Source organism: Schistocerca piceifrons, chromosome X, assembly GCF_021461385.2.
Source record: "Schistocerca piceifrons isolate TAMUIC-IGC-003096 chromosome X, iqSchPice1.1, whole genome shotgun sequence".
NCBI lineage: Eukaryota > Metazoa > Arthropoda > Insecta > Orthoptera > Acrididae > Schistocerca > Schistocerca piceifrons.
In genome coordinates, this window is record NC_060149.1 from 249292066 (window position 1) to 249319540 (window position 27475).

The 27475-nt window shown below is 38.5% G+C and overlaps 1 protein-coding gene across 4 annotated transcripts in view; it reads right to left on the reverse strand.

Moving 5' to 3' along the window:
- Nucleotides 1-411: 411 nt before the first annotated feature.
- The window catches only part of LOC124721983, a 284634-nt gene continuing 257570 nt past the window's right edge, over nucleotides 412-27475 (reverse strand). For all 4 annotated transcript variants that reach the window (XM_047247153.1, XM_047247150.1, XM_047247151.1 and 1 more), the window contains 6 exons: nucleotides 26194-26428; nucleotides 25174-25652; nucleotides 23305-23534; nucleotides 17432-17558; nucleotides 13961-14056; nucleotides 412-3458 (listed from right to left, as the gene is read on the reverse strand). In XM_047247153.1, coding sequence (XP_047103109.1) covers nucleotides 3393-3458; nucleotides 13961-14056; nucleotides 17432-17558; nucleotides 23305-23534; nucleotides 25174-25652; nucleotides 26194-26428 — 1233 coding nt within the window. In that variant the 3' untranslated portion in view covers nucleotides 412-3392. The remainder of the gene's footprint in view (nucleotides 3459-13960; nucleotides 14057-17431; nucleotides 17559-23304; nucleotides 23535-25173; nucleotides 25653-26193; nucleotides 26429-27475) is intronic.

The window sequence follows — 27475 nt, forward strand, 5'->3', positions numbered from 1 at the left end:
CGCCATGCTTGCACTATTGTAGCTTGTTCCTTCTAATGACTTCATTACTGATATGATGTTAAACTTTACTTTTCCTTCTTCTTTATATGGCCAAACATTCTTTACTTTCCTTTTAATATTAATTAATGGTCAGCCCAAGGACTTAGCATTAGTGTCACCATCTCATAATTATAATGGTTGAGTGACAGCATCTTTTTGAACTTTATATCTTCATTTTGCAATAATTTTATTTTTTTCAGTTCCTAAAGCACAAAATTTATAGTATTAATAACAAATACAGATCTATAAGTTAAGAGATCAGATTACATATATTTGCATAGCTATTTTCAGTGCAATTTTTGGAGTGATTGCAGGTAACAAAGAAATGTGACATAAATTACAAGCAGCTGGTGTTTATTAAAAGAAAAAAACTGATTGTAAACTATTGTATTTTGATCAGTGCATTGATTGCCATTTACAGTGTACAAAATCTCTTTCCAAATTGCCAACATGACAATGCACTCCAAAGTGCACAGTGGTTATTTTTTCAAAATATTCTGGCATGAATAAATCTATAGGCAACCACAAACATTTTATTGATCACTTGAAAATGTATATACAGAAAAAAGGAGGGGAAAGTTACTAAGAAAGTTTACTGTTTCAAAATTAACCAAGAAATGACACAGATAAGAGAACTTCCTGCATTCATTCCTGTGATTTCGATGTAAGTTTACATAATGAGGATAACCTAAGTTACATATTTTGGGGAACTCTTAAAACTAGTACTGTACCATCACGTATAGGAAATATATATGATATATTTCACAACTGATTTATTTTGCTTCAGGAGCATACAATACTGTATTGTCGTTGCATTTGCCAATGTCCTAAAGAAGTTTCTTGAAATACTGTACACAGTAAAGAGCAAGTTTGTTCCTCTAACAATGGCAGTGAATGCAGGAGTTACTTGTTATCTGTGTCAATATACTGAAATAACTTGAGATGAAGCTCTTTCTAAGAGAGTCAAACTGCCTGGGATGAGCACAATCTGAATAACATGGTTTCAGCAGTGGAGATGGTCCTTGTTTACCTCACTCAGCTATGCCAACTGGCTCATAAAAAATAAAAAATAAAACAAAAAAACTCAAGTTTCTTTCAGTTGTAACTTCACTATGAAATAACATATGCTATTGAACACTATAACAAATACTGTGAATGTTCATCATGCTGATATGCAAGAGAGCATCACCACAGTATGTAATATTCAACAGCTCAAAATGTCTAAAACCAATGTTTGTGACACTTAATATCAAAATCATACCTTTTTCTAGATACAGATTTCAAATATAAATCACAAAACACACAAATTTACATATTTTTCTCTCATTCTGATAGTTTGATGGGCATGTGCCTTTTATTGTACCCAAATCTGACAGAGAACAATATTATGCACTAATGAGTTTATTTCGTATTTTCACCATAGTTCTGTTGAAAATTTTCTCTAATGAAGGCTTAATTATTTTGAAATTACATCAGCTAACACTGCCATATAATGATTTTGTACAAAAGTTTTTTTTCCTCAAAAACACTCTGAATCTTCACAAACAATTTAACAAAATATTAAAACAGTCTTTGTACTTTTTTATATATCATTTGTATTTTTTACAATACAAACAAGACACAAAAATTATGTTTCTTTGACAACAGTTATTTTTCCAAAGATTAAATGAAAGGTCTGAGATTTATATTCCATACTTATTTCTGAAATGATAAACAGAGTCTTCTCCATATGATAAAAACAGTATGAAGGGAAACATTTCCCTAGTAATGAAAAAGATAATGATTAAACTGTGTGGTCAATTCCAGATTACCAGAGGCTGAAATATTTTCCTCGTATTTAAATTACTTCATATTACAACTTAAATAACATTTTAAAGAGTGCTCAAGCTTCTTACTGCAAAATTACATGTCACCCATCTAGATGTTATTCTACAACTGCTTATGGAAATACCTAATTAAATTCAATACTGAAATGGGTGTGTTAAAAAGCAAATGCTAACACTACTTAAGTCAAGGTAAAATTGGCAAAGGATGATGAATAATGGACAGATAATCTTGTACTTTCCCCATTACAGTTTCTTCATGTGAGCCTAGTTTGAAGGAAAATGACAACTAAAATAACATTTTCTCCCCATAAATCTCATAAAACACACAACCATCCAATACACTAAGTAAAATCTGTGATGATAATTTCTTTTTATGTGTAAACCTCAAATTAGGTAATGGTTGCATTCATGGCTGACATACATAATATTTTCGACTATTAAATAAGCCTTCACAAAAGCTGTCATATTGCATTTCTCTGTGTGGTTCTGACCACAACAATTTCCCAGCTTTGACAAACACTTATATCAAAGATAAATACAAACAGGAAACACAAAATTTTTCAAAAAAAAAAAAAAAATTGGTTTTGAACACCAGAAACATGTACACATCAAATGAACTGACAACAAGGACATACATCTTTCACAGCTTGTACACATCATAAAACAACTGTTCACACTAAGATAGTTTCATTTTATGAAACAAGGTCATCACAAACAGGAAAAGTAAACATTTGGACTGAACACCAAATTAATAGATACTTCTTTGTATCCTTGTGACTACAGCAGTTTTACCTTCCTGATAAAAGTGTCTGCAATTCTTATAAAAGGAATTTTAAAAAAAAATCACATATATTTGTGCTTCCATTTGTAAAATAGTGAACCAATTCAGGTTAAAAATTAAATAACAAAATAAAAGCAATTAAAATTTGTTTCTTTTAAAATAATGCTTATTTCTTTTGGACTAAAAATATCATTCAAAAGAATGTGAATCACTTAAAAAACTGGCAGTTTCAGCAAAAGGACTTACTATTGCCACACACTGTTTCACTTCATTAAAACAATTGATAACAAACACTGTAGGTTTTCCAAAAACCACTAGTCCAATAAAAACAAAGTAACATGTAAAATCCCACTTGTTAAAAAACATGGAGTGGAAACAGTATTTCAATCGTGATTTTCACTGTGATACTATGCTATTATCTGTAAAGATAAAACACATTATCTTCTAAAATGAATATGGAACTAAAACTAAAAATCTAATATTCTACATTTAAAACTGCACTGCTTCCGGACATTGCTCATTCAGCCAACAATACTTTTTTTTACAAATACTTATAATGACAGAGCAAGAAACAGGATTGCTACAATAAATAGCATACATAATTATATGAAATTGTACTACAATTTGGACAGATGTAGAAACAATATAAACTAAAAGCACATTTTAACTTACATTTTGTATACACATAAAATAAAAATATAAACAACAGATAATATAGAAGTCATTTATTATAAAAATGATAGATCCTAATCAGGTGGTAAATAACTAAATAATTTGAACTTCTCTCTGATGTGCGGCCGGACATCTTCTCTCTGCAACAAGAAAGGTCCATCAGTTTTAAGACATAAACAAGCATAAAGTTTTGAAAACTGACTTCTTTTTCTGTTTGAGATAACGCATTATTATAAATAAACTACCCACAAATGTTTCCCCCACTTCCGAGAGTTGGGTGCATGGTAATTGCCTGAATGCACTAGACAAACAATAGCAACAACAAAGCTATTATGGTTAACAGTAAATTACATTATTCCTTCCCATTGATTACAGCATGCTTAGGCCATTGGCATGATATACACAACATTTTTGAAGATTTGCTGGTCTGATCAGTACCATCCTCTCAGACGATCTCCCTTGTTTTTTATTTATTTATTTATTTACACATCACGTTCTGTAGGACTAAATTGAGGAACATGTCAGTACATGAAATTACAACATAAAAGTAATAACAGATAAAAGTAAAACGTTTATGAACAAAAAAAGTCAATCCATAAGTTCAAGTAAACGCAATCAACAATACAAGACTCAGCTTAATTTTTCAAGGAACTCCTCGACAGAATAGAAGGAGTGACCCATGAGGAAACTCTTTGAAAGTGCATAGATAACTGTTAAGATTTTTGAATTCGAGTAGTAGCTTATTGAAAATGGATGCAGCAGTATATTGCATACCTTTCTGCACAAGAGTTAATGAAGTCCAATCCAAATGCAGGTTTGATTTTTGCTGAGTATTAACTGAGAGAAAACTGCTTACTCTTGGGAATAAGTTAATATTGTTAACAAGAAATGACAGTATAGAATGTATATATTGAGAGGCCAATGTCAAAATACCCAGACTTGTGAACAGGGTTCGACAAGAGGTTTGTGAACTTAAACCACTTATTGCCCGAATTGCCCAGCTCTGAGCCAAAAATATTCTTTTAGAATGGGAAGAGTTACCCCAAAATATAATACCATATGACATAAGCAAATGAAAATATGCAAAGTAGACCAATTTTCATGCTGAATGGCCACTCACCTCAGATACTGCTCGTATAGTAAAAATTGCAGCATTAAGTCTTTGAACAAGATCCTGAACATGGGCTTTCCATGACAGTTTACTATCTACCTGAATGCCCAGAAATTTAAGCTGCTCAGTTTCACTAATCATATGCCTATTCTGTGAAATTAAAACATCAGGTCTGATTTGATCCATTATACATGGTTTTTGAAAGCCTGTGACTGTAGAAACAATAGGTTTGTTTATCAATAAATAAATCTTCTGCTACCAGTCACGATTTTTCTTTATTTTACTTTTCGCACGACACGTTTTGAGAAATAATTCCCATTTGCAAGTGCATTTTTTGTGTGTATTAAGCCATTTCTTTTGATGTTGTCAGTATGTGTGATGCCTAGTGTTCAAAACCTTTTATTTAACCCATGCAGCACCTCACAGAGAAAAGAAAATATAGCATTTTCACTTCTAAAGCCGAATTGTACATTTGATAGAAAATCATGTGATATAAAATGATAAATTATCCTTACCTACACAGCCTTTTCAATAACTGTAGCAAACGCTGATGGCATAGAAATAGGTCTAAAATTGTCTACATTATCCTTTTCTCGCTTTTTATAAAGTGGCTTTACTACTGAGTACGTTAATTGTTCAGGAAACTGACTATTCCTAAAGGAAAAATCACAAATATGACTAAATACAGGGCTAACATATGCAGCACAGTACTTTAATATTCTGCATTTGTTCTTCAGCAGAGCAAAGTACGGGTTTCTGTGGTGCCAGTCTGCACATTTCAAAAGCCTCCAAGTATCAGCAGTCAAAGTTCATGTCTGGAGATATCCTGTAAAAATCAACTCCCTGGTGTAAAGTTCCGTAACTCACTTGCCACTCCAGGTGCCATCTATTGGCATTTTGCAAACTGGACAGGTTAAAATGTCCAATATAATCTGCTCCCTGTCGGGAAATATTGTAACTTTGTGTGTGCAGAACTGGACTTTCAAGGTCCTTTGTTCAGACAGGTACTGCTGAGCATCCATTGACAGCAGATGCTATTAGGTAGCTTGGAGACAATGATGCGAGCAGTTGCACATCTTGACCAGCAAAAGGGCCACAGCTTGCAGGCAACTTCTAATGTATTACTGAATATCACTTTGTGCACTTGTAAGGTAGTACAGAATAAAGTATTTTCAAATAAAGTTTGTGTTTTGTCTTATCATTGGGGATTGGAAATAACAGGAAGGTAGTGAGTCCCCTCGTACTACACACTCCGGACTGAAATTTTCCAATGCAGGACCAGAGAGCTGCAAGTGAATTACATATATTTTTTGGTCCTCCAGGCTGGATACAATGAGCATGCGAAATAGTTACATTAGTTATATTCATGCATGTGTTTGTTCCAGAATTTGTAAACATTTAAAAAACTGCAAGAAACTAACCACATGAAAGTTGCACACATTCTCATGTGTGTGGCCAACTGAGGGCATTAGAGGCTCTTAAACCTAACACCCCACTAGATGATGTCATTCTTTTAGAGGTGATCCTGGCTGGTCTGCAACCCACAGACCATCATGAGTGGGAGGTACAAATGTCTCAGTGAATGTTTATCACTTTAAATCAGTTGTTGAAGTTTTTGGAAACAAAATGTCAAGCTCTTAAATTTATACAACTCAAAAACAGCATTTCAGAAGATTTGCAAGACAGTTATAATACCATAAATCAAACAAAACGTGTTGCAGAAAGCACATCTGGCTTACACTGATAGAAAAGAAAACTGCAAATTTTGTAATCAATATCACCCTGTCACCAAAAGCAAGGGGGCTTCACAATACTGGTACCAACAATTGGCAGGTGTTTATCATGAAAAATAAACTTTGTTTTTTTGGGCATCTGCCCAGATTATTTTGCTAATATGTGCAAGGCTCCCACTTGTAAGATTTGTAATGAAAGGCACAATACACTGCACCACAGGTCAGCTGACTCCAAGAGTAGCCATATTGATGACTCTAGAAGATGCTCTTTGTCCCAGCAGATTACTAAGGGGAGACTGCATGGCAACTGTAATACACTGTTGGCAGCAGCTGTTGTCAGTATAAAAGACATCATGGTTAGACAGCAATCTTGTGGGGCACTACTAGACAGTGTGAGCCAACAGTACTTTATATCCAAGGGCAGGGCAAATAAACTTAATTTGAAACTAAGAAAACAGTCATTCCTGGTGAAAAGTATAAAAAAAAGAGCTTTGCCACTTTTGTGTCACATACTTATAAGGTCAATGTGTCTTCCAAGCTTAATTGTTCTCGCAATACAATCACTTGTGCTGTTCTGGACAGTGTCAACAGTGAGTTGCCATCTAGTTACATAGACACAAAAGGTTGGAACATTCCATTTGGTCTGCTTCTTGCTGATCCAGACTTCTATAAGCCTGGCCCAATAGACATGGTTCTGGGGGTTGGCGTTTTCTTTGATATCATAGGCAAGGAAAGATTAGAGAAGAATCATCCCACAGTAATTAACACAAAATGTGGTTGGGTTTTGTCAGGTGGAGTTCCTCCAACTCCATACAAGACTGTGTACAAGAAAAATAAACCATGTGGGGCACACATTCAGCAACATACTGCTCATGATGTAAATCAGATATGTGTAGGCCAGTTTGGTGTATCACAACAAGCCTCTTGACAACTGGAAAGACTGAGATTTAATGTAGGCCCCTTTCTGTGCCTATTCTAAACTCCCTATCCCCAAGATTCCCACCAACAGGTTGCACACAGATGATAGCTGGTGCAACAAATGACTCAATCTTTGGAAGAAGTGGTCCACTGAGTACTTGCATAAGCTGCAGAAATGCAGTTAACTGACATCGGAAGGAGCATGGTGCACCAAGATTGGAAATTAGTTGGTGGTCAACAAGGATAACTTGCTCCTTTGGTGTGGAGGCTGGGTGCCATCGAGCAGCTGTTTTCTGGTCCTAATAAGCATGTGCATGTAGTGATGGTGAAATATGGCAATGAGTAACTTAAAAAGTCTGTTAGTGAAACTGGGTTCATTGCCTAAAAGGTGAATCAGTGATGTGTTCCCCCTCATTTGTTATATGGTGGTACATGATGAAAGCACACCACCAAATTGCTATTTATAGGAAAGAATCATTGCACACAATCTCAGCTTGGGAACCTGTGTATATTTTCTTGTGGATTGACTGTTGTCCATACTGGTTTCTTAAGTTTCATATGCAGTGTGACAATAATATTTTTGTTGCTTTTGTGTCCTACATGTTAGTACTTTACATGTCTCTCATGGAGTATGAAAGTAATATTTATTGTTTTTTTATGTCTTACATGTTAGTACCATTCATGTTTCATATGCATCATCACAGTCACATTTTGTTGGTTTTGCACATCCTAAATTTTAGTTTATTTCATTTTTATATGCTCAGGTATTGTGTCTAACTATATTTTTACTGTTTTTCTTGTTTGTAAATTACATTTTCATTTTGTTGCTTGTTAAATTTATGTTTATCTTGTATGATGAGAAGACTCATTTTAGAGTGGAAGTATGCTGAGTTCCTTAAATCACTCAATCACAGTCCTGGCCTTGTAACATGGTGCATTATCTTACTGAAAAATTCCACTGCCATGGGGAAACATGATTGTCATGAAGGGGTGTATGTGGTCCATGAAGGGGTGTATGTGGTCTACAAGCAGTATACAATATTCCTTGACTACTATGGTACCTTGCACAAGCTCCACTGGACCCATGTGTGCCCACATGAATGTTCTCCAGAGCATAATGGAGCTGCTGCCAGCTTGTCTCCATCCCACAGTACAGGTGTCAAGGAGTTGTTCCCTTGGAAGACAATGGGTTTGCACACTTCAATGGACATGATGGGGAAGGTATCAGGATTCTTCAGACCATGCAATGCTCTTCCACTGTACTAACATCCAGTGCCAATGGTCATGTGTCCATTTCAGTCGTGGTTGCTGATGTCATGGTGTTAACATTGGCACATGCATGGGTCCTCAGCTGCAGAGGCCCATCATTAGGAGTGTTCAGTGCACTGTGTGTTTAGACACACTCGTACTCCACCCAGCATGTAAGTCTGACATTAGTTCCACTACAGTTCACCACCTGTCTTGTTTTACCAGTATGTCCAACCTACAATGTCCAACATCTGTAATGAGGGGTGGCCACCCAAGCCCATCATGTCTGGACTTGGTTTCACCTGGTTTCGCTACACGTTGAAAGATTCACCACAGCAATCCTCAAACACCTGGCAGGTCGCGCAGTATCCAAAATGCTCGTGCTGAGCCTCTGGGCCATTGCAACCTGGCCTCGGTCAAACTCGAATAGATGGTGTGCCTTTGCCATTCCACAAATGGACATCACGCTCACTGATACTACACGCATTGTGCGTATGTCTGATTAGTAGTGATTTCCTCACCAGGTGACCCTGTTATCGCGTGGATGGGTTTATATAAATAAAAGGTCAGTGGTCAGAATGATCTGGCTGATCAGTGTATATAAAGCATATATTTTATGCCACTTAGGTGGGCAAGACTGTTATAAAATGCAAATCAGAATTATATTTATCCAACCCATGACTGTTGCAATATAAACAGACGGATGAATTCACTGTAAAGCAACTGCTAATAACACTTCGAAGAAGTGTTGCTATTGTCTCATATCAAATTAATGCTGAGACAGGGAGCATGGATATATATCTAGTACATACACCAAAAAGCCTAGTACTTCGAAACAGTATGCATGATGAGAATATGACAAATATATGTCAAAACAGAACACACTGCCACACAAAAAAAGTTTTCTCGAGTCTGCACGTGGAAGGAATGCAAGTTTATATATGCAGCACAAATTGGAAAAAGTATACAATTTCATATTGGTACAGTCCTGAATGTCCATTTTATGTCAAAGAATCAATGGACGCAAAGTTCACTTATATGTTCCCTGAAATGAGAATTTGGCATGCACTGGTTAAGTCAGGAACAACCTGGTGACTTTCTAAGACACCTGAACAGTCTCCATGCCAACATAAAATTTACAATGGAGGTAGAAAAGAGGCAATAGCTATCCATTGTAGATGTGCTGATCATGAGGATGGTGAAAACCTGGGGCACAGCATGTATCAAAAACCGACACACACAGACCGATACCTGCAAAAACTGTCAAAACATCACCCAAGCCAGAAAAGAGGCATGATTAATACGCTCATAACATGAGCAAGATGAATATGTGAGCTGCAGAACCTCAGATGCAAGTAGCAACACCCAGAAAGTGTTCTGAGAAGCATTGGGTACTCCACCAGTTGCAAAGGGAGTGTCACAGAATAAAACAGTTGGCGAAGTGATACATCAGAACAAGAAATGTCGGGTATGGCCTTCTGGCAAACTTTACCACAGTGATGGGCAGAATCAGCCGCATATTGAGTAACTTGGAAGTAGATACCATCAGAGTAATGAAGCAACTTAAATCACTTAATAAAAGCAAGTCTTCTGGTCCAGACTGTATACCAATAAGGTTCCTTTCAAAGTACACTAATTCAATTCTGCTGTTTCTTATCTATATAAACAATTTTGGAAACAATCTGAGCAGCCATCTTAGGTTGTTTGCAGAGGACATTGTCATTTATTGTCTAGTAAAGTCATCAGCAGATCAAAACAAATTGCAAAACGATTTAGAAAAGACATCCGTATGGTGTAAAAATTGTCAATTGACCCTAAATAATGAAAAATAGTGAGACACCCACATGAGTGCTAAAAGGAATCCATTAAACTTCAGTTACACAATAAATCAATGAAATCTAAAGGCCATAAATTCAACAAAATATGTAGGAATTACAATAATGAACAACTTAAATTTGAAAGAACACAGAAAATGTTGCGCGGAAGGCAAAGCAGAGACTGTGATTTATTGTCAGAACACTCAGAAGATATAACAGATGTACTAAAGAGACTGCCAACATTACGGTTTTGGATCACTGCTGCACAGTGTGGAAGCCTTACCAAATAAGGACTGATAGAGTAGAGCAGCATATTTTGTATTATCATGAAATAGGAGAGAACGAGTCACAGACATGATTCAGAATTTAGGATGGACATTATTAAAACAAAGGTGTTTCTCATTGCAGCAGGATCTTCTCACTAAATTTCAATCACAAACTTTCTCCTCTGAATGCAAAAATATTTTGTTGATACCAACATACATACCGAGAAATGACCATCATCATAAAATAAGGGAAATCAGAGCTCCAGAAAAAGATAGAGGTGTTCCGTTTTTTCCACATGCTGATCAAGAGTGCAGAACTCTGCCAGGCATTTAAGTGTGATTTGCAGAGTACCCATGTAGATGTAGACTGTGAAAACGCAGCATAATGATTGTTTCTAAGCTATCAAAGAAGATTGAAGAGTGTCTGAAATTGGCGAAGGAAAAAAGGGACCTATTTGCAATGTTGGGAACATTCTGCATATCATGCACATGTAGAAAAGTCAATGTTGGAATGACCAATGATCAATCAACACCAGATCACTGAACGTAAGTGGCATTGCAGATTGGGGGAGGTGGAGAAATCAACCATGGCAGAGCGCATGCTGTGTGAGACTGACCACATAGTAGAATTCATCAACACTGAAGTTCTTGCTGAAGAGAATTGCTGTCACAACCACCTGTTCAGGAAAGCTATAGAAATACAAAAATTTGACAACAGCTTCAATAAGAAAGAAGAAAACCTCAAGGTGAACAGATCCTAGATCCATATCCTGCAGCAAACAACTGTTGAATGTAGCAAGGGGAAAACCACAGTGGCAATGACCATGGAAAGGCCCTTGGGCATTTGTACACCAGGTACATAATTATAATCTGGGGCCACAAACTTAACTCCAGTCCACAATCAGCAATGGAGGGTGCAGCTCTGACAATATCAGCCACTCGAGCTTCCAAAATGTCAGGGAAATCATCAAACAACCATCAGCCAAAGAACCCAAGACAGAGGCCAACAGGCAATTTAGCAATATGAACACTGTGCAGGAAGACATAAAAAATATAGTACGCAACTCCTAGAATTGATAGCATTCAATGTCTGTAAATTTACAGGCAAGAATTTAATAAAAATCAAACAATTTAATGACGTAATATATAAATTCATTCCTAATTATGCTTCTCCACCCACATCATTAAACTACTATGCCAGAAAGGTGTTCCATTTAACGATCTAAAAAACTTATGAAGCCATTACTTTCTGTTCATTGTTTAGTGCAGTTTAATGCAGGTTATCCATATGCAAATGCAACAGGAGCATATTTTCAGGGCAGTCCTTTCTTATTACAAGCCTAGTGCTAACTGCCTTACAGTCTTCGCAGTTATATAATTGTGGTGAATGTAGCAAAACTATTCATAAATTGCAAACGAGTCTCTTCCCATCATTACTCAATCAAGATCTGGTCAATAAATTTATGGTGTGGAATTGTTCATTGTCACCTACCACAGATAACAATGTCCAGACTGGCTTGGTATACTTCGAATCATTAGGCTCAACATTAGCAGTGTCAGATCCTGTTAGTAAAAAGTAACAGTACAATTCATTTGTGCTCCAGCATTAAATATGCTATCGCCAATGCACTGTTACATTTACAACTGAACTGAGATAAAACATTTGTTTTCAATTGGGAATCATTCAGTGTTCACAGTTTTGATAATTTTCTTACTGATGCCACTTGAGACATTCAAGAACTGGATCCAATGCCCAGAAAAATCTACATATACATACATTCCTTGTGACTATCAGTGAAGTAACAGGAGCAACAACCAAAGGTAATGACTTTTTTTAATACACAATACCAGTTATTGTTTCAACAAATTGTCATGCTTTAACAGGCACACAGAGAATTTCCAAGTGATTATTCCACCTGCACTCAAATGCCCAAGTGAAATGATAATTCTGTAAAAACTGATGGAGCATCACTTACAAGATGCAATTACCCTTTGCACATGGTTAACTGAATTCTATTAGATGTTATGTGTATAGCAATGACACTGTGATGTCTACACAAAATGCTATTAACCTCATAATCAAGAGTTTGCCAACTGCCTATGTCATCAGTAGCTTGTGAATGGATTCTCATGGGCAATTTTTAGACTTCATGTGGAAAATTTTTAAGGGTGCATATTCCAATTTTTCAATGTAATTAAAGTGATCTCCATGGAAATACTACCCTACAGAATAATAACAAATATTATTGCTTTCATGATACTTCAGTGTCCCATCATAACCAATAACAGTTCATTAGTCAGACAGAGATTCTCCAGCTTCTTTAGGCTCATAATGGACGAACCCCAGTCTCCATCCAGTGTTCAAATGGAGTAGTGGTTTATAAATAATGAGGCAAGGGCACCTGTACAAACAGTGGCAATGATACATTGATTGACTGCTCTTCAGGAAACAGAAAACCTGGATGCAAAGCACACATAATAAAATACATGTATTGTGTGTGTTAAAATCCATTTATTATGTGGCATAGTCATGCATGGTTGATACTTTTGTATTATGAAATGCCCTGAATTTTGCAGCCCAACTGACCAATATCAACACGCTACAATTTAAGCAGAACAATAAGCACCAGAATGTGAAACATCACTATTTATACTTTTGCGGCCACTACTTACCAGGCCTAGAGGAAATTTTTCCATACATACACCAACTTTTATTTGGAATACACTATGTGTTATCGAGTGTTGAACTCTGATACAACACTGAGGTCTTGTATAACTTAGATGTGACTATTATTTTGATGAAAAACATCATAATCATATTCCACTTTCTCATCTTTCTTACATTTTTACAAATAGTATGTGACAGGACTTGAAATTTCAATAAAGGATTTACTTACAATCCTCTGGTAATGTGCTTCCTTTCTATACTGGTAAGTTCCAATGGAGTATCCACCTAGGTAGCCATGTCCATTAGCATTTTGATTTCAGGATTTGGGGAGATGCACTGACCCAGATTGAATGTACCCAGTGGATTAACAAGGAGGGTTGGTGTGTCGGTCAGTCTGGATGTGGCTTTTTGGTGATTTCACACCTCCCACTATGTGAATACTGGGCAGGTACCCATGTCCACTTCAATTATATGATTCACAAACATTTAAAAATGTTTGCACACTTTCACAACTAAGACAATTGCGGGCACACAAATTCTGCCCCAAGCCGGAGGGGGGGGGGGGGGGGGGGCAAAAGGAAGGGCATTTGGTCACCCTCTACCACTAATATTGCCAAATCCAATAATTAACATGCTGATGATCCTGTGAAGATATGGGACAAAAGCCAGGCAAAAGAAAAATAAATTCCAGTGAATCAGCAGAAATGGCCTACATACACTACCACAATTAGTTATAGAGTTATTATACAACCAATATGTATTGTGTTTGACATACTGAACAATCTACTGTAACTTGCCAGTTTGTTTATTCCGATGGCAATAGAAACATTTACTGCACTTATCCAATGAATTACTGGAATTATTATTTTACTTCTACTTACCATATGAACCAGTTTTTCCAAGAATGGCAAAAGTTTCATAAGCTCTGTGTCTGTTCGATCAACAAACCAGCTTTCTATTGGTATACCATTCTCCAACTGGAACAAAAATCATTTCATATTGGTACCACGTAGTGACTTGGGGAAAAGAGGTCAGTAAATTACAAAGGGCAATCAAAAAGTTTCTGTTTGAAGGCCTTAAGAGTCCAGAATTGGTACACCACTCAGGCAAAATCCCCATGAGCATTGAAGCAATCACCTCATGATGCATCAGTTTGAAGGTACCCACCATTTGATAAAACACTGTGTCTTGCTGCGTGAAGAAAACTGTAACCGCCTACTGCACATCCTCACCTGACACAAATCATCAACCCTTCAAGGCCTTTTTTATAGGACCAAATGTATGATAATTGCATGGGGAGAGATCGGGACTATGGGGTGGATGTTTGACTGTCTCCTACTTATATTTGTGTAACTTCTGGCTGGCCTCTCAGATCGACAGGCGTCTTGTGTCAAATTGGGACCAGCTCATAACTTGGTAAACCATTCCACAATGGTGGTTTTTGACAGACATGCTGCCCCATATACATCCTTCATTCTCAGATGGAGTCTACCATAGTTTGTTCTTTGGAAGCCACGAAAAGAGTAAAATCATGTTGGCACTGTCTGGATGGGTTGCAAAAAGATTCATGCCACACTAATTCCTTGCCTACATGCCGATGCTTACAAATCCGCATCGGAGCCACAACACATTGTATATACGCTGCAGCAACACCATCAAATGAAAACATTTAGATCAGTCCTTATATCTGTGCAAATAAATACGCTATCAGAAGAAAAAGAAGAAGAAAAAGAAGAAGAAGAGAGAAACTCTTAAGAAAGGGTGAGAAAAAGCATATAGATCCACAGAACAAAAAAGTAAATAAACAGCACACAAAAAAACATGTGGCTCAGCTGAAAGAGCTCACCAAATATTATTCAGTTCTTTCTGCTTTTCTTACTTGTCCTCTAGTTTACTGTTTCTCATTTTATTCTGTTACTTAACATAAATCAGGAGGAAAAACTTTCCTAATTATCAATGTCCAGAATTCATCTACCTTGCTTCCATTTTCTTAATTTTCACATTTCTGAACTCACTGTCTTGTTTTCTCTTTTCTCTGCTGTTCTTCTTTACCCTCAAATGTTTCCTTGAAGTTTTCTAAGTTCTTTCTAGAGCTTTCTCACTGATAAAAAATTTATTACCGTTACACACAAAACAAACTTTGGTTTTGTCTCTACTGCACCTTGGCCGCTACTTCCATTTCTGACTCTTCTATAACTAAGTGTTACAGGCCAAAGTTGCAAAATACCTCATCCGCACTAACAATAAATAGCAGCACAAAGATGTCTGGCACAAATTAACAAAATGTTTGATGTTTTAGAAGCTCTTCACCTTTAAATTGATTTGTTATCTACAATTATCAACGGCTGAAGTCATCAAACTTAAACACGTAACGACTTCACCATTAATTCTGGATACTCTGAAATGAAATAATTAACAGTAACTACTGGTAAAACTGGTTACACTTACAGCTCTGGCTAGTATACAGGTGTAAAACATGCACAGACACAATAGGCCAATGCAAGTTCATTGGAAACAATGCATACAAAGAGGCCAGTTAAAAGTCTTCTACCACTCCAGCCACTGTTTCAAGTGGTCATTTCATCAACACTTTTATAATACACTCCTGGAAATGGAAAAAAGAACACATTGACATTGGTGTGTCAGACCCACCATACTTGCTCCGGACACTGCGAGAGGGCTGTACAAGCAATGATCACACGCACGGCACAGCGGACACACCAGGAACCGCGGTGTTGGCCGTCGAATGGCGCTAGCTACGCAGCATTTGTGCACCGCCGCCGTCAGTGTCAGCCAGTTTGCCGTGGCATACGGAGCTCCATCGCAGTCTTTAACACTGGTAGCATGCCGCGACAGCGTGGACGTGAACCGTATGTGCAGTTGACGGACTTTGAGCGAGGGCGTATAGTGGGCATGCGGGAGGCCGGGTGGACGTACCGCCGAATTGCTCAACACGTGGGGCGTGAGGTCTCCACAGTACATCGATGTTGTCGCCAGTGGTCGGCGGAAGGTGCACGTGCCCGTCGACCTGGGACTGGACCACAGCGACGCACGGATGCACGCCAAGACCGTAGGATCCTACGCAGTGCCGTAGGGGACCGCACCGCCACTTCCCAGCAAATTAGGGACACTGTTGCTCCTGGGGTATCGGCGAGGACCATTCGCAACCGTCTCCATGAAGCTGGGCTACGGTCCCGCACACCGTTAGGCCGTCTTCCGCTCACGCCCCAACATCGTGCAGCCCGCCCCCAGTGGTGTCGCGACAGGCGTGAATGGAGGGACGAATGGAGATGTGTCGTCTTCAGCGATGAGAGTCGCTTCTGCCTTGGTGCCAATGATGGTCGTATGCGTGTTTGGCGCCGTGCAGGTGAGCGCCACAATCAGGACTGCATACGACCGAGGCACACAGGGCCAACACCCGGCATCATGGTGTGGGGAGCGATCTTCTACACTGGCCGTACACCACTGGTGATCGTCGAGGGGACACTGAATAGTGCACGGTACATCCAAACCGTCATCGAACCCATCGTTCTACCATTCCTAGACCGGCAAGGGAACTTGCTGTTCCAACAGGACAATGCACGTCCGCATGTATCCCGTGCCACCCAACGTGCTCTAGAAGGTGTAAGTCAACTACCCTGGCCAGCAAGATCTCCGGATCTGTCCCCCATTGAGCATGTTTGGGACTGGATGAAGCGTCGTCTCACGCGGTCTGCACGTCCAGCACGAACGCTGGTCCAACTGAGGCGCCAGGTGGAAATGGCATGGCAAGCCGTTCCACAGGACTACATCCAGCATCTCTACGACCGTCTCCATGGGAGAATAGCAGCCTGCATTGCTGCGAAAGGTGGATATACACTGTACTAGTGCCGACATTGTGCATGCTCTGTTGCCTGTGTCTATGTGCCTGTGGTTCTGTCAGTGTGATCATGTGATGTATCTGACCCCAGGAATGTGTCAATAAAGTTTCCCCTTCCTGGGACAATGAATTCACGGTGTTCTTATTTCAATTTCCAGGAGTGTACTTTTGTGTTCAGCAGTGGCATAATATAAGAAAATTAGCACTATACTTTTCTAAACTGTGGTTGTTAATGTAGTAATGTTTTCATTTTCTTCCTCTCTTGCCTCCTTACAAGTTCTTCTCTCCTCCCTTCCCTGCACGCTTTTCCCTGTTTATGTTCATTATCATTCCAGAAGAAACAATAAAAGGGCAGCACTGAGTTTTATGTTGGCTGAACCAATCAACTTATCTTTCTACATTTCTTCTGTTTATCAGACTGATACATAAAATTACCTAATTCTTATCAACTTCCATTACAGTTAATAAGAACACTGATCCATCAGCAACATACCTGGTAGCCAAATGCCTGTGGTGAATTATCCACAATGATTGTCTTTGATAAGTCTCTGCCCAGTATAGATAAATCCTTTATGTAATTTCCATTAACACAAATGCAATGTTCCCGGAACAGTCTGTGCCTGAAGGGAAAAAAATGTAAATATGACATCTTATCATAATACAACCACTTATAATTATAAAACCATAATATCACAAGCCAATTAAATATCTAGTTTACTGCTCAATAAGAAACATATTTAATATGAGTTTCCAGGAATTTAAGTCCCCCATCCACAAATAAATAGCTGTGTGATCTGATATTTACCGAATACTCAACTGATAATGAAAACCCTGAGCTGTAATTTAAAAACTATCAGCATATCCTCAGCTGTGTGGGCACAGGCATGCATGCATGCGTGCGTGTGGTTTTGTCTAATTCCGATGAAGCCTTTTTTCACTGACGGCTTACTTGTTTCACAGTCTTTTTGTTGTGCTTATCTGTGATTCAGCATCTGTGCTGTATGGTGAGTAGCAACTATCCTTTTCATAATATTGTCAGTATTCCTTCCTGGATTTTCTGGATATGAGTTCCACTAAGTTTATACTGGAAATTTTGATTCCAACATCCCTGATAGTACTGCAAGTCTTTGCAGCTCGGGAGAAGTATAATTCCCCATAGACATTGAGGTGATTTAAGATGATGTACTTGTTCTGATGGAGACTTGGCAGACAGGTTTAAGGAGCCAATCCACTCATTTCTCCAATGTAGACATACTGGTGTTTGAACTTCACTTCTACAGAATAATAGTCCATTGCTTCAATCACTGTGCCATCAAACTATCAACTCTATGAGTTCTAACTCACGAATGCAGACTGAAGTAACAAATGAAAATTTGTACCAAGGCTGTGATTCAAACATGGTTCTCCTGTTCACTAGGGAGATGAGCTAAACACTATGCCATCCTGGCACAGTGGCTTCACACAACTGGGGAACAATGGGAACTTGTATTAGTTGGGAGGTATACTAGGGTAGTCCATGCAGTTTTACCAAACCACTGTGCCAGGATGGTGCACTGGCTAGCTAATCACCTTAGTGAGCAGGAGATCCAGGTTTGAATCCCAGCCTTGGTACAAATTTTCATCTGTCGTTTCAGTATGCATATATACATCATAGATGTTTGGGACTTGAAAAGGTCTCTAGAACTATACAGTTTCACTTGACCTACACATTGTAGTTTTCATACACTTCGGTTACCAGGCAATCGAGTTAAGCTTCTTAGCACCTGACCTGCACATTTACCACAGCTCACAGATTTTATTACCTCACAGGACAAAAGTCATCCCCTTAAAAGAGCACACCGATTGCTCGGGAAAATTACACATGGCATAGAACTGGAACCAGTGACCCTCCACCGCTGAAATGGTAGGTATGTGGCCATCAGTAGTAGGTCAGAAAAGTAAGATGGGTCAATATGGAGACATGACAGAATGGCACAGAGGAATTATCGTGTTTGGGCATGTCCGTGCCAACATAATGAATGATGTTGCCAAATTTGCAGGTATAACAACGCAGAATGCCCAAAATGTCTTCAAGGAATGGTGGATCACTTACAGCTATGCAACACAGCTTTAGAACAGCGGTTGTAAAAAGGACCTAATCAACAGGGTTGGATACGAATGTCATGCCTCATCAATGGCAATCGGTTTCAATCTTGACAGAAATTACTGCCATGAGTGAATGTAGGTCCATCTTAACCTGTTTTCAATGGAACATTGCAAAGGGAATTGCACACAATGGCCATTTCAAATCATGTAATTTATAGAAGGGCACTGCTCATGGTGGCACATAAACCTGCGCATCTTCAGTGCGCCAAAGACCACAGATGCTGGACAGTAGCTGACTGGAGGCATGAAGTGTGATCAAATAATTGCAAATTATTGCAATAATTGCAATTTTGCCTCTTTTTCCAGCAATGCTAGGTAATGAGTACACTGATGGTCCAAAGCCTGCTGAAGGAGGTTGTGAGTGGTTTTGGGGGAGTTTTTTCAAACTAAAGCTTCAACCCACTAATTCTGGCTACTGTGAACACATATCAAGATATTTATTTCAACATTCTCGGTGACTTGTTCCTCATCATTATGATTTAATGTACAAATTAGCTGTGGAAGATGGAACTAATTAATTAAGGAAATGTTTATCAGATTCCAATATGACAACAGCCACATTCACCTATGCCTATGTTCCTAGCTTGATGAACACTTAGGCACCCTCCTTGCACCTTGACTGTCTCACTATATCACGCTGTCTTAGTTTCATAAAAAATGTCTGTGACAATTTGGAACAGTGGGTGAAACATAGCAACCAACATCCTTTCAATTCAACAGCTCTATGGGATCACTCACCAATGAGTGGCTTTATCGGGATGTGGCTACCTGAAGGAAGTTGTGACTCTCTCTCTTCCTCACTGAACTGAGGCCATTATCAAGGCTAGAGGCAGTGTTACACGGTTTTAAGCACAGCATCTCCTTTTGGTGATTAATATTTTGTCAAGTTTGCTTACTTTGAAATCAAAATGTAATGCCCTGCATAAGCTCATCTCAGATCTTCTGCACAGCAATGGCTAGTGAAGGCTTTAAAAAAGTTACGAGCGATCTTTGAGGTATTTGAAAAATGAGAGCCGAACCCTCAAAACTACTTATACCATAAATAAATGGTTTAACAGCAGTTGTTTGAGAAAAATATACATGTTGTATCACAATTGATGGGGTAGACACATACAATTGAGAAGCAAAAAAGTATCAGTAAACATGTGCTCTAAAACACATACATTAAGAGCTATGAGCACTACCTCATCTTCAGTACTTTGAAACATATCTCTTCTACTGAACAAATGCTCACAGCTCTTAAGGTATGCAATTTAGAGCCCACGTTTAGTGGACTTTTTTTTCTTGTTTTGATCCATACTACCTCCTCCCACAATATGGAAAGCAATGAGCTTGCAGTATGAAAGATAATGCCCGTAGCTTTTAAAATATGCATTTTATAACCCAGGTTTACTGAGACTTTTTTACTTCTACTATCGTGTACTTTCGACAGTATGCATTTATGCCATTAATTACGATATACCATGTACATCAGGTATCCATGATTGAACATTTGAATTAGAAAGTAAGTGCCAGCAGCCAACATTAGATAAGAAAACCTGCACATGATGTTTCATGAAAATTACAGAAATATGTAGAAGTCCAGCACTATGCTTCAAATTTGACAACCACAGAACAAGTCCAGAATATCTGCTCAATCTGGTTAATGTGCAATACACAAACATTAAAGAACAGTTATAAAAAGGTTAAGAGTAATAAACTTCACAAATTCCACATAGAAGTGTGAATGCATTGTCATGGCAATTAACCTTCAATAAAATGTTAGCAAATTCCCAGTCACATCAAGTAGTTAAAATGGCATTAACTTTTGACCAAGTACTCCTTATCCATTGTCAAGTGGGAATGACTGTTGTTGGTCTGCTAATAGGGAACATAATCATAGGTCAGGAATCCAGCATTGTTGAGCTACAGCCAGAAAACGACAGCCACTCAGCAGTGAGAGAGTGAAGTTTGTCTGGTAAGCCAACATGTTTGGTCGTGTCTAGCAGTGCAGGTATGTTTGACTGAGCTGTGGCTGTCTTATGCTGTAGATATCATGCTTTGTAGAAATGTTGGGGGCAGGAATTTGGAGCATTTGCTGAAAAAATTGTGATTTGAAAAAAAATTCCTTAAAACTTGATTCTGTTTTCTTTTTCACCACTATCTAGGACCGAATGTCAACTATCTTACTGCTGTGGTGTTTCTGTGGTACAGCTTAACAAATTAATGACATTACAGTACTTTTAGCATACCTGATTTAATAGTCAAGCTTTACACAGTAAACATCACAGAAAATATGCTTCCAGCACAATCAGCCAAGAGTAGGAATTTAATGTTTGCCTAGCTCTGACTGATTAGCTGACTCCATTACCTTCAGCTAATTTAGTTGTTAACTGCACTCTTTAGCGCAACAGGCAAGTTAGTTTAAATGCAAACACTTCCACACACTCGTGGGTGACTAGGTAACATTTTACGGCCAAAGCCCCAGAATGGTGCATGTCCAATGTTTGGTTATTTGGAAAATTTGCTTGATTTGATGTTCCCTATCCTGCTCTGACAGTAGGTTGTTTGTCTCCATCCAGCAGAGGTGCGTTGTGTCAGCATTCACTTGACCCCATGGTATACTATGCTGTTCACTGCCATCTCCATTAAGAATGTTGTCCATAATTTTTATTTCAATAGTTTCTTTGGTTACACTGTACCAAAGGCTGTTAATGAGAGTTACCACACAGATGTAGTCAAACTTGAACTGGTGACTGTTTTCCTAGGCATGATCCAAGGTAGCTAAGGTGAGAGCACGTCTCGTGCTCCTCCCTGTATTGTTTTTCAGTGTACTCTATTTGTCTGATATAAGACTTGTCTGCACTCACAAGGTATTTTGTAAACCCCAGGCACTCTGAGACCTGTTACATCTTTTACTGGTCTCTATAATATGCACATTTTAGATGGAGGGCAAGAAAATTGTTTTAATCATGTATCCCTTCAGAATGTAACTAATGGGCATCTATACACAGTTCTTGCACAATGTACTATTTTATTTGTTCATGGTGTCTTGACCCCATTTCCTGTGGGATGCAGAGAGAGGAGGATGTAAGCTACATCCACTGATACCCAAAATATAGACACTATGAATGTATTGATGTTAGATGAACAAGGTGCACTTTCTGCAGGCAGTGTTGGCACTACAAATGTGCTTACTGCTTTGGAATGGCACAGTATGGCATTGTATGACGCAGCACAACCATCACTTCATAATGGATGCTGCACACGCAAGTACATTATGTTTAGATAAACTGACTTCTACCAACTTCTGCTAATACATAACTAAGGAGTTCTGACTCAAATCATAAACACATTAGACAACATTCTGAATCACAACATGCTTGTGACCCAAGTAATGATGGCTGAGCACATGCCAGTAATGGTTAGTGTGCATTGGCTTTCTGTATACACTGTAGTCAAGGCTTTCACTTCATTTATGGTAAACAAGAATCTCAACCAAAAAAAAAAAAAAAAAAAAAAAAAAAAAAAAAAAAAAAAAAAAAAAAAAAAAAAAAAAAAAAAAAAGCATCTTCTGTTTCTACCACCATACCATAGTAAACTTGGCATGGCTGTTAACGCTGTTGTGATATACCAGAAATTTATTGAGTTTTTCATGTCCCTAGGGCCTGGCGATGAATATGTCATCAATGTAATGACAGATACAACTAGGCTTAAATGGAACTACATTTAAGGCGATGTTTTTGACTCCTAAACAGGCCTGCAACAATTTGAAATAAGAACTATGGACAAATGCTTAATACAGACAGTAGCATACAGCTTAGCATGGCATGGGATCTAGCAATTGTGAGGTTAAATGGAGGCAACATACATCCATACATGCCATACTGTGGGCACCAGTGTCATCACAGCTGGAAGATAGAATAACTGCAGCCCAACAGCAGTTATTTCCATTTGACAGTGGCCAAGGTGTACTTAGTCAAAAACTCATGACATTTTAATGGCTTGGCATGGCTCAAAGTCTGGGAAAATTTTTATTCACCACTTTCCCTCTTCTTCTGCATTTCTGTTATTTTTCTCTTTGTCCAAGTGTTACTCCTTAAGAGTGCCTCACATGCCATGTACAAAAATAACAAATTAAAAATAGATTAAAGCACAAAATTATGGTTTACATGAAATTCCAGTGTCTATACAGCATCAGCTGAAAACAATAATCACAACTCATTGTAGTAGTTGACTGACCTTATCCATCTTCTAAATGGATCTAGAAGATTTAGGAGCTTGTCAGCATACACCTTCTTTGATGCAGTAAAGAGGATAACTTCAAACATAGATGACACTTTATCCAAAAATTCCCTAAAGAATGGTCTGGTTCTCACATAAACAGTGTAACTGTTCTCCTGGAAAACCACAGGGAAACTGAACGATGCATCCTCTAATTCTTGCAGGCTGCAATGCACTAGAGTTTCATCCTGAAACAGACAGCAAAACTGATAGTCTTCCTAGTATGAATGGACAAAACACTGACAGACAACAGAAGCTACACAATGAAATTTCTAACATCAGCAACCAATAAAGTTTAATCATTTCTCTACCACTGCCTTAAAGTGATATACCCCCGCACAGCTGAAACAATTGTTTATCACTGTGTTTCTTTCTTCGATACAGTAAATTAATACTGCTTATTACTGAACAGAAAATTATCTGCCATTTCAAGAAATGCTTCATTTATGCTGTTATCTATGACTCCTCAACCTAAACATGCAAACTATGTTACCATACTCAGAATGTCTTCTATATCACACAGTTCTGCCAAGTGGAGATAGTGGGGCGAGAAGAAGACTGTGTGTGTGTGGGGGGGGGGGGGGGGGGCAGTCTCCTTGCTCTGGCTCCAAAAGTGTGAATCTCAAGGGCCCAGTAATTGTAAAGATGATATTGTCAGTTTTAATAAGCCATTACCATGACAAAATTTCATTTTTTCCAAGATACTGAAAGACATTCAGACAATGCTGTACAAAAATGTCTCTATTTCTGCTTATGGTACAACAACAGAAGTTTTGCATTGTTAGCAGAAATTGATTAAACTAATCATGCACAGCCTGAAGAATCATCATCGCAGTTATGTGTTTTAATAGCATATTGTGACAGGTTATTATTATTACCACCACTGTTATTGTACCAGTTACAAACTGATATTTCTACCAAAATCATTGCTGCTATTATTCTTATAATTATTAATATTTACTATTTAGTGTGTAAATACTATTTCTACAGCAAGAAACACAGAATTTGCACCAATGAGATCTACTGCTGAAAAGTGAAACTATTGATTGCAATAGCAGCAATAGTGATCTTAATCTCTCAAGCCAGGAACTCGAGCACATACTTGCATCTGCACTGGTGGTAATCCTACCACATACTCACCAGTTGCAGTCTAGTAGGTAAAACTGTATTGCTCTGTCATCTGTTGATCATGGGCCCTACTACTTTTGTCAACTAAGTGTATGGATATCTGTGCTGGCACAACACCGATATCTTTGTCAGAAAGCAAACAAGATGGAAGAAATCAGGAACTACAATCTTTCATGAAGAAAAATATGTAAAGTTGAGTGTGAATATATTTATAATGCTATGAAATATTCAGCGCACAATGCATTTATTGTGTATCAAGCTATCAAAAAGACTGTGGTGTAAGAATTTGTTTTGAAGACTGCTTTAAAGTATAACACATTGAATTTTAATTTTATGTGATTGTGTATGTTTTAAACATAATAAAGGTCTATCGTTAGCAATCCCTGGACATTTCATTAACATCTGACAAATAATTGCTGTGATAGAACACTTTAAATAAAATTCTGCATTCCTGTACCAGCCAACTGTGTAAACTACCACCAGTAGACTAGACTCAAGCATGGAAGCTTCTAGCTTGACAGATTAAATGTACTATTAACTGTAGCAGCACTAACAGCCAAAATAATGTGATGGTAACATTTCTGTAGAAATAATTATCCACTTTCAAGAAAACAGGACTTTAAAATAAAATTACTTAAAAATAACATGGTGACAAACACATAAGTGAAATCAATTACAGGTAGTAGAAAGACAGCCTACCAGATCCAAGACAAGTGAAAACTCAGGACTGCTTCTTGTCTTCAGAGGAAGGGCAGGACAACGTGCGCGCATATCCACTGTCAGTGGTGGCAGCTGCTTGATAAACACATAGGGGTCAAATGGCTCCCATTCTTCCTCTGTCTCCGTGACTGTGGTGGGGCTGGGTTCAGCCACAACAGTAGGAGGAGGAGGATCAGCCACTGAAGTTGTCTCCAACAAATCACCACCTCGTTCCTCATAATAACCGACAGATGCTTCACATCCCTCATCCACTGTGGTCGGGAAGTCGCAGGATGTGTCACATCCTTGATCCACTGTGGTTGGGAAGTCACAAGAGGTGTCACATCCCTGATCCACTGTGGTTGGGAAGTCACAAGATGTGTCACATGCTTGGTCCACTGTGGTTGGGAAGTCACAAGATGTGTCACACGCCTGGTCCACTGTGGTTGGGTAGCTGCAGTGTAGCCCAGATAATAACTCTGCAGAAAAGCATGCAACTCTCAAACACTAACACTCATCATGCACATAAGAAATAAAACTGAAAAAGTTCTAACAGTTATAAATTCTTTCAAACCTACAAATGTACAGCTCACAAAATATAATTAATTCTGGGTATGGATCATACTTTTTTTTATATAAAAAAGACAGAGAAAAGAAGCACATTGCAAATTATTTGTTACATGAAAGATTTAAACTGCTGGATATAGACAATGTTACACCATCATTTGATAATTTAAACTTCAATTTTCTATCACAAGCCAACAGAAAATATGAGTGATCAAGAGCAATGGGCTTAAAAGTAAATAAATAAATAAAACCTTATGTCAAATACCACACTGGAGCCTTAGTTTTCAATTTATCACACAGATACTAAACTAGTGTCCCAAACCACACTCAGACATTCCACCTCCAGTTGTTTCCATATGTCTTCCAGAGAAAATAATGATATTAGTGTGAAATTTTCAAGATAGGCTATATTATAAACATCAAAAAGCATAAAAATGCAGTAATAGTTTGTACCATTTTCTCGCTTGGCATCCTCTTCCTCTAATAAACTGGCAAGATCTGGTGCAGTGACAGAACCCAAATCATCCTCTCTGTCTACGGACATGGGAAGCTCTTCTGGTTCTGGTGGTGGGCTGCCTTCATATGGATGATGGCCTTCAAATACTGCATTGTAAACTGGAATCTGGTCATCATTGGGGACAACTGTAGCTTGCCAGTTCTCTTTTGTCTCCTCACTCAGTTTGGAAACCTGTGAATAACACAAGTGTTTGATGTTTATTAGTTTTCCACCAGTAAAATTACAATTATAGTAAATATACAAACATTATATGCACATCATCATCATCATCATTCCCTCCTCTCCGTGTCCAGCGACAGTGAATCCGTCAGTCATTTAGTCCGTATTGTGGCGGGCTCGGATGTGGCTTTGGTTTGAAGATCCGGTCGCACGAAGTGCAACACGGTTGCCTAGTGGAGTTACATGTATAGATGTCATTAGGCTTGGACTGCGGAGCTTTCGTTTATCGCCCATGTGCTTTAGGCAGATATGCTCAAATTGTTCCACACTCTTGTGTACAGTTGAGTGCCACTCTGATTGGTGTAATGCAAGCTCCTCTCAATGTCTGCTCAAAATGCCACAGGCTGTGAGGCGGAGTTTGATGGTGTCTTTATATCGCAGGTGTTGGCCACCTTGCCGCCGCTTTCCACATGAGAGCTCCGAGTAGAACACTGCTTTGGGAAGTCTACTGTCGTCCATGCGTATGATACGGCCACTCCATCTCAGTTGGTGTTTCATTAAGAGAGCTTCAATGCCAGGCAATTTCACACAACACAAAATCTTTGTGTCTGGAACATGGTCTTCCCATTTCATGTGGAGAATTGATCTCAGACAGTGAAGACGAAAGGTGTCTAGCCTCCTAATGTCAGCTTTATAACAGCACCAGGTTTCTGAGGCATAAAGTTGGTAACATTATTGCTTTGTAGACCGCAATTTTAGTTTGTAGCCTGAGATCATGAGATTTCCATACTCGGTGATTCAGTTTGCCAAGAGCTGAGGCTGCATTGACTATACGAGCTGCAATTTCTGTTGTCGCTTCTAATTTGGCTACCTAGATATTTAAAGTGTGACACGTTTGTTGTCCAACTTAACACTGCAGCCATCTGTAATGGAACCCCTAAGTGGTTACTGAAGGACTTGTGTCTTGGTGATGCTTATGACTAAACCAAATCTTCTGCAGGAGTCATTTAGCAGGTTCATGTACGTTTGGAGAGATTCAGGAGAATTAGCCATCATGCA